Below are 9062 nucleotides of genomic sequence, written 5' to 3'. Positions count from 1 at the left end.
AACTATAGGGTTGGGCGATGTTCTCTAAATTGGCAGTTGACGATGGTTATTTAAGCCATTGCGATGGACGATGATATTGTTAGGTGGGGGGATTTAATTTTTCGTTATTATTCGTTATTATATAATTATTATTAGTTATTTCACTTTATTACTTCCACTCAAAGGTGCAGTGTGTAAATTTTAGTGGCATCTAGTGGTGAGGTTGCATATGGCAACCAAAGACTCAGTCCACTGCTCAACCCTTGCTTTTGAAACACATAGAGAAGCTACGGTAGCCGCCACCGGACAAACATGTCATCTTCAAAGACAACTTTTTCCGTTAAGAACTTCTGTAAAAACATGGCGGCACAAACTGGCGACTTCCATGTAAGGGGACCCTCTGTGTATGTAGATAAAAATGTCTCATTCTAAGGTAATAAACACATAATGGTTCATTATGAAAGGTCTTTATACCCCCCTGATAATAAAGTTTTGTATATTATTTTGCATTTCTGTCAAGAGATCCTTCTAAAAATTACACAATGCACCTTTAAGAAGAGTTGTGCACTTTTTATTTTAATATATATTTTTACATTTAGTGGATAATCGTGGTATTACAGATAACCATAAACACATCAGGAACCCTTTTTTATGCAAATGTTTTCTCTTAATTGATGAGATAACTCGTCAATTGTGTGGAAAGAGTTAAGGGAACCTCGAACTGTTGGACTGTATGTTGTCTGTTGTAATGGAACACATGCTTGTGCTGCACTATTCAAGAAAAAAGAAACGTATTGTTATTGTCGCTATCAACCTTATTAAAGTTGTATTGGTCTGTTCATGTTGCCTATCTTCTCAGTTAGCATCCTCTTTTCCGTTCCCCATTGTTCCTTTTGTCTTTTTCCTTCTGCAGACCTTGTTTAATCAATATTCGCCTGCAAACTTAATTTTTAGCAAGTGTTACACCTAACCCCTTGCCTGTTACAATTAAAAGTAGGGTATCTAATTTTGGAAATATGCTAACAGTAGTAGAGTAGCAACGAAATCACGATCCCACCCTTATGGATGAGGGACAAAAAAAGGCAGCGTCTGTTCTGGCCGAGATCTATGATTGGTTGAATTGCCTTTCACAGATTACATACATTTCTACAAATTAAGAGTTTCGTTGCAAAACGAGATAAATCTGTTTTTAACATTTTTGTCAAAACATGTTTATTATTATGTTATCATGTTATTATTTAGTTTTATGGTGCTACTTAGCTGTATTTTTTTAAGTTATGAAGGTTTAAATCAAAACTAACCAACTGCAGTTGAATTGATATTAATTGGAATGCACAACCAAAAAAACGAGATTTCTGAAAAATAAAAAAACGGAGTTATCTCGTTTTGCAATGAAACTCTTCAAATACATTTAAACAACTTAACATATTGATGGATGTGAGGAGACCTTTAAACAGCATAACTAAAAATGTTTCTGGATCAAATCTGTTACCCTGCCTTTAACCCCTGTACATTTGTAGCAGAGATGTGTGTTGCTTGTGTAAGAAATATAATTAATCAAACTCAGATTCAAGATTTTTTTTAATGATTGAGCCAAATCCAAAAATTATTAGGTTGTGCCCGACTCTCACCTACAACTTTTTGTTGATTGCTACTGTAAGGTTTTACAGGGTGTGGTAAGAGGAAGAATTTTAAGGGGTTGTCTTATCTTAAGCCAGTGTTTATAAAGACCTCAGCATTATGAAAGAGAGACGTTTTTGGGGGATCTGTGATACAGCAATCTTTTCATCTTCTTTAGAAGAAACACACAACTTGCAATATGTGTACGAGAAAGTGTTCACTGTGCATCGCGGGAGGTTTGTACCCATTAGCGCTCATCTCCATAATCTGTAATATAATACTGTTTTTTCCCGGTTTGGATGTTAAATATGCGCTAAATGGACAAATTACAGAGGAGGTAAAAAAACTGGGAGGACTGGTTGGAGGAGGTGTACTGGTGAGTTTATAGAAAAATTATTAGGATATATATTTATCCTATATAAATGTAAAAATTTGCTCATATGACTATTAGGTTTCAAATAAGATACTGTGGTTCTTATAAGTTGCATGCTGTTTGCTAGATAACTTATTTGTAAAATCTGCCTTCATTTAATCAGTTTAATGAAAAATTTAAAGAAAGTAGGCAAACAAAAGTTATGCATGAGAAACCCAAAGATATGGTTCTTAATGAATTTTCTATGTAAAGATGTTGCATCAATTAGGCTTTGCATAAATGTGACTGGTGAATGTACAAGATGATTTATTCAGTGTTAAAAACAATCTGAAATAAATCAAATATGAAATGACAAAATAATGAAACAAAAAAATGTCTCTATTTGCAGGTATTGATACCTGCTGTTCATATTCATGACTGGAAAGCATGGCTGCTGTGCTAACCGCTGTGGGGTGAGTTACAAACCCACCAACATACTCATTTATTTTTGTTTGCAATTTAATAATATCTACAATCCTTTAAAAATTCAGTTATGAGAAACACCTGCACTGAACATCATTTTTAAACAGCATGAAATGTACACTATGCCTAACTCGAGATATAATAAAAGAAAGTTGTGTTACATGATTCAGTTTAAATTTAAAATTTAAAATTTAATCAAGCTTGAAGAATCCCAATACCATAAAGATCCAGGAACTCAAACAAGCATAACACTCAGGGCCGGCGCTACCTATAGGTAGAGTATGCAAATGCCTAGGGGCTCCATAACTGCTAAATCAACGTACGCTATAGTCCAAAAACACTATTTGGACTACTGACAGCAATAGATACATTTTAAGGTGAGTATGACTTTATGTGGCGCCGCAAGAACGGCAGGCGGATGACATTAAAGTAACATGAGAACGATTGATAAGCAGACTCCTCTTTATGACTTCCCGATTTGCTCTCGCGGTGCTTTGATGTCATTCACCAGCATTCAAATCTCTGCAGCTGACGGACTTAAAGTGACGCTGAAAGCAGCTATCACACCCTGCTTAGCAAAACTGGCATGCAAAGACAGTACAGTACATGAAAAAGTTTGTAGGGGAGACCGGGGTTGGTTGTCACACTATTTACTTATGCATGAATTGCTCATCTTCAAAAAATCTTTCAGCAGAAATTCCTACATGAAATGAAACCTTTGGGTCTTGGCTTTAAATGTGTATACTTTTTACTTTTAGAATGTAACAGGAAGTAATTAACCATCAAAGACACTCTGACACAATGTGACAACCAACCCCATCACAATTCAGTGATAAATTGGGATCTGAAAAGATAATACGTAAATTTTGAGTTTTTTAAGCTAGAAACTGCAAATAAGTATTAATATGAATAACTCCCCTATGATAGTTGTCATCAATGCCCATTATGTTTAAACAATGGGATTAAAGTGGGTGATCAGTTACTTGAATTGTGTTGAGAAATAAAATCAAATAATTTTTAAGTGTTAAAACCTCTTTATTTAATGCTTTATTTATTTTATTTTAACAGCAAACAAAAAATAAGACAAACAGTCTTAAAAGGTCAACATGTCCAATTTTCTTATGTGACAACCAACCCCGCAAGCTATGTGACAACCATCCCCAACTGACTTCTTGACAAACATGCTAAGCTAGCTGCCACACGGCTTTAACTTGATAGCTAAAAATAATAGCTACTACTTTTGGCTTTTTAATGAGTGTTTTGTTTTTGAATTACTAATATCTTACAAGATCTCAACACAAAAACAACACCAACATAAAAATTTACTCTGAACCATAAAAATAAAACATTATCTCCTCACCTCAATGTTTTGTGTCTGCTCAGCAAAATTACAAGTGCAAATGAGTAAGCTATTAAAGGCTAACAAATTGATATCAAAATTGTACCACAGTGTCATGTAGTATGTCTGGAATAAGCAATGTGACAACCAACCCGTGAGACAACCAGCCCCGGTCTCCTCTATTTAAAGTCAAACAGCAAACAAAACTGGCGTAGTAAAGTAGAAAGTAAACTGTCTGTATATCTTGTAAGTCCTCTACACTTTATTTTAGTTTACAAATCATGAAAACATGATGCATATTTATTGAAAAATTATCTAACAATTTCATTTTGCTTAGTAGTTCGTCTGTTTTACTTCCAGTAACAGCAATACAGTATTGCAATACATATGAATATATCCATAGTTTAGATAAGAATAGATCACTATATACTGTATATTGGTTCAGTAAGAGGGGAAATCCTCTACATGGCCAGCTAAAATAAAAAAACAATAAAAGATACTGATGCTCATTTAATAAAATAATGTCTATGAGGTGTTCATCTGTAGTTTTTTACGGTTAGGGTTTTTGCAATGTAGTGTTGTCTTTTTAATTTTACTCTTTGAAGAAAGCAAAACTTTTATTGCGTCCACAACAACAACAACAACAAATTTTACCTGTCTTAAAATGTTTAACTGTTGTTTTGCATAATTTCTAATTAAAATTTAACATAAATGTAATCAATTTGTTAACTTGATAAAAAAGAACATGTTTGGTAACTGTAGTGCTTAAATAAAGAAAAAAAAACTCTCTCACGTTATTGTGAAAATTAGAGTGGTATGAGGGGCCTCCAACATACATTTTGCCTAGGGCCTCTCAATATCTAGGACCGGCCCTGGCAAAACCTGACAAATGAGAACAACAGGAAACAGCAGCAACATACATGTATGTGTGAAATACACACATACATTTGTGGTTTTGCTTCTTGTTTGATCATTTTAACAGTCATCAGGACAGGAACCCAAACCCCCAAATTCTTTTGAAATTGAAGTACCAGGGTACAAAGAACAAGAAAACGTTCACAACTCACAAGCACTTACAGATACCTTAGGATATAAAGAAAATAACAGATCACATTTTATTAGAGCAGACCCTAGCCTTCTGGGGGCCTAAAGCAACTTTGTGAGGGGGTCTTGTCAGCGCCTTCATAAAACCCATTCACTGTCTTTGCTTAACCTATAAACAAAATGTTAACTAAACGTGTTGTTTTTATTCCGCTTATACTACGGTATAATTGACTCCGGGCTGATGAATTATTGAAAAATAATTCACACCCACAAATAATGCATTATTTTTCTAATAATTCAACGGCCCGGAGTCAATTATTCCGCTTATACTGTGAGTAGGATTATTTCTCCCGCGTCTCATCCAATGGCTCTTTGCTTGTTCCAAAACATCATTTTATAGCTGGCAATGGAGGATTGAGCCGTTGATAGCATTCTAATGCAGTTATTAATGAAGTTATTAGAAAGAGTGCAAGAGCAACAGAGACACAGAGAGAGAAAGAAAAAAATAAACGTGGAGAATAGAGCAATGAAAACAACATAATTTTCAGAGTGAAAGTTTAAGTGGTGCCCCTTCCCGCCAAAGCCTGCCACTTGGCTGGATGGGGTGCTTAAGACCCCCCTTGACGCCGGGCCTGTTTAGTTATATTAGAACATTTAAGTAGGTTACCACAATCATACCTTACAAAAAGCAATACTGGTGTGCATCTTGAGATAAAACAATGGCACTTAATATATATGAAAAGATATGTCATTGCAAGATGGCAGCTTAAACATGTATTTTAGTCTGGGACTAGGATAAGCCCTGTCTGGATAACCATTTCTAAGAGTTGCAGAACATCAGTGAAACAAATTAAAAATGATGCATAAAATAAAACCAAAACAGCTGTCAGAAAAACTATAACCAACAAACAATTCCAATTTTCCTAAAACTAAAGCATGATCAGACTCCAAAGGTCTGTGCAGCGCCAGATGAAGTTAAAAGCAAGGGGGCCCCTAGTGGTTTGGCGCCCTACGCAACTGGTGTACTCTGCGTATAGGGAGGATCGGCTCTGCATGAATAACTTCAAAGTTACATTACTAAGGAGTGGAACTGTTACATGTGATGGGAGCAACCTGATCTCACGAATTTCCGTGGCATAGTCACTGAATTTTGTGCTAATTTTTCCGTGGCATTCTCACGGATCTCCGCATTTTTCCATGGCCCTGCTACAGACTGTCTTTTTCCGTGGCATTCTCACAGATTGGTTACTCAACTGTTTTGTCCTATTTTCTTACCATTTCCGCTTCGGTTTAGGGTTAGATTTACATGAAATGACATCCCTACCCAAACCCAACTCTAACCCCAACGCCAGGCGACAATTGTTTAAAGTTTAGAAAATATAAAAGAATAAATCAGAAAAATAGTATAAACCATAACGCAAACACCAAATCTAACCCTAAACCGAAGCGGAAATTGTTTGAAAATAGGAAAAAGCAGTTGAGTAACCAATCCGTGAGAATGCCACGAAAAAAGACAGTCCGTAGCAGGGCCATGGAAAAATGCGGGGTCCGTGAGAATGCCACGGAAAAATGAGCACAAAATTCCGTGACTATCCCACGGAACTTTGTGAGATCATGTTGGATGGGAGGTACATTTATCATATGCTTGACAGAGTGAATAAAACAAATGAGTTTGATAAAACTGTTATGGTTATGTTGTGTAGAGCAGTGGTTCTCAAACTTTTTCTGATGTGCGGCCCCCCTTGTGTACGGTGCATCCCTTCATGCCCCCCCAATGAAAATGTATGACATAAAACATTCCAAAACTTAAAATTTGAATTAAACAAAACATATCAAATTAAACAATTTAGTGCTGTTGGTTAGTAGCCTTATTTTTATGAGGTTTAATTACACAGAATTGTATGATACATTTTTTTATATTTTATAAAATGTCATTAAACTAGGCCCCCCTGGCACCATCTCAGGGACCCCAGTTTAAGAACCACTGGTGTAGAGTGACGAAGAGAACGATGGATTAACACAGGCCCTCCTATGTTTTAAAAAGACCTTGAAATGGAACTGGAAATCTGGAAATGGTTGATTCATGAGTCTGATGTTTGGTTTGAAATATTGCATCTCTTTGGGGCTCGCAAATACTTGCATGCTTTAACAACCTCAACACTGTAACAAGATTTAAAGCTTAATAGTGACAGTTTGGAGGCAATTTAAGGAAACCCTATTCGACACAATACCGATGAACTCAAATACAAACACAAAGTAGTTATATTGTTGGGTGATTTAGAAATTCAGCTTGAATAAATAATAGTCGTCAATACTCAAAATGCTTGCTTAGTGGTTAAAGAAAAGTTCAACTGAGTAAAAATAAATTACACATGTTTCAAAACAGTAAATAATCTGATGCCCATTTTCTGTTTTAGATGTTTCTGTCCTTTATACTTGCAGCAGTGGGTGTAGCTGGTGCCATTTATAGTTTCATAGTGGCACTGTTGGGCCTATTGCATGGGCCCTACTGTAATGCTGGTGGTGTCTGGGTAACTCTCTCTGAATTACCGTAAGAGCCACACCTATATACAATACTTTTTAACATAAAATGGCATATGTGTTATCTTTAAAACTCTTTTGCATTTGTTAGATTGTCCTATGATACTAAAAGTTGTCTCTATATCTCTCAGGCATATACATTACCTTGAACACCCCGATTTATGGGGAGCATGCACTGAGCCAAAGAACGTGGTGAAGTTTAATGTGGTTCTGTTCTCAATACTATTGGTGGTCAGCAGTCTGCAGATCATCCTTTGTGCTATACAGATGATCAATGGCCTTTTCGGATGCCTTTGTGGAACCTGCAGGGATTCAAGACACACCAATATAACAGTAACCTGTAAGTATATTACAGTTTAATATAATTATGACTGTCTAAGCTAAAAATCTGAAACTCATAGAAGTTCAGAATATATCAAATAGACATACAAACATAAATTATGTTGTACACTTTTAGAAATAGAAGCTCTACAAAAGCTGTCACTGTGGTGGTAGCCTTTCAAAGATCACTATAGGTGCGCCTCAAAGATGCATATTGGTACTACTGTAAATATATAAACATCTAAACCAAAATGGTTCACATTTGGAAAGGATACTGTCCCAGTGACAGCTTTTGTACTGTAAAAGTATCAACTGCATGCTGTTAATGCAAGAATTGGTTAACCCCACAGTGCAACACTGAAAGAGCCACATTTGTATTAAAAGCGTCCAAACAAATCAGAAGGAATACAAATCACATTCATACTGAAATAAATAATCCTAATTTCATTTAAAAAGATAAATGACACTTACTTAAGTAACTGTGGCTGTTACTTCAGAAGTCTCCATATGTTGCCCCTGCCTTTATATTAAAAACAGGCATGAAAGCACATCACCAGTTCATAAAGACAGAATGTGGATGCACTTTAAGAAATGAAACAATTAAACATGTTTTGGGATTGTGCTACTTGTAATTTTACATTTGTTTTGTTTTTCAGCTGCTGTAAATGTTTCACTGTAAAGATCACACCCTTCATATCTTCCATCCTGTCTCTTTAACCGGCTAACTTGGGTCCAAGATGTATTGTATTGTTCATATTCATTAAATATAATTTAGATGTATGTGAGATCTAAATGCATAAATGTTATAACATATTCAATTCAATTCAATTCAATTTTATTTATATAGCGCTTTTCACAATACTCAATTGTTTCAAAGCAGCTTTACATTAATAGAAGCAGTAAAAGCACAGAAAAATGACAGATAGCACAACATAATACACAATAGCATAAGCTGTCAAATTTGCTGAGGCTATGACTCGACATTATGAACGAGCGTATTACTAATGTAACGTCTAGGAGAAGAAGCTAAATTAAGCCCAAGCAGGCTACCTCCCCGGGGTAAAAAACCCCCTAGGAGAAAAAAAACAAAAACCCCGGGTTGTTGAGCCGAGGAAAAAAAATAAATAAAAAGTCCTAGGAGGGAAAAACCCTTGGGAGATATATATGTATATAAACACATATAAACGGATAAGGAGATTAAGCGGGGATTAAGCGGGGTTTAAGCGGGTTCTGCCGGTGGTCGTTGGTCAGGCATCAGCTGGGCATCACAGTGATGGACGACCAGTAGATCAGAGGTGAGTCGACTTTCACATCTACCGGAACTGGGTCTGTTTGTCCCATTGTCCTCAGGGTCGAGGACAGGACAGGGAGAGAAAAACAAAA

The 9062-nt window shown here is 36.0% G+C and overlaps 1 protein-coding gene across 1 annotated transcript; it reads left to right on the top strand.

Moving 5' to 3' along the window:
• Positions 1-1778: 1778 nt before the first annotated feature.
• Positions 1779-8487, top strand: LOC129448535 (transmembrane 4 L6 family member 4). Its single transcript, XM_073859712.1, has 4 exons — positions 1779-1975; positions 4756-4808; positions 7490-7698; positions 8336-8487. Exons 1-4 carry the CDS (start codon positions 1799-1801, stop codon positions 8356-8358), a joined length of 462 nt encoding a protein of 153 aa, XP_073715813.1. The 5' UTR covers positions 1779-1798; the 3' UTR covers positions 8359-8487.
• Positions 8488-9062: the final 575 nt, after the last annotated feature.

The sequence above is a fragment of the Misgurnus anguillicaudatus genome, chromosome 21 (genome assembly GCF_027580225.2).
Source record: "Misgurnus anguillicaudatus chromosome 21, ASM2758022v2, whole genome shotgun sequence".
NCBI classification, from domain to species: domain Eukaryota; kingdom Metazoa; phylum Chordata; class Actinopteri; order Cypriniformes; family Cobitidae; genus Misgurnus; species Misgurnus anguillicaudatus.
The sequence above is the reverse complement of the archived record's forward strand: the minus strand, read 5'-3'. Positions and strand labels throughout refer to the sequence as shown.

What these genes read in the sequence shown, in the direction of transcription:
- LOC129448535 (XM_073859712.1), top strand. Translation starts at nt 1,799, where the DNA reads ATGTGTACGAGAAAGTGTTCACTGTGCATCGCGGGAGGTTTGTACCCA. An exon ending in TTTGAAATTGAAGTACCAGG is followed by an intron (nt 4,809 to 7,489) that starts GTACAAAGAACA and finishes TATATCTCTCAG; the next exon opens with GCATATACATTACCTTGAAC. An exon ending in CACCAATATAACAGTAACCT is followed by an intron (nt 7,699 to 8,335) that starts GTAAGTATATTA and finishes TTTGTTTTTCAG; the next exon opens with CTGCTGTAAATGTTTCACTG.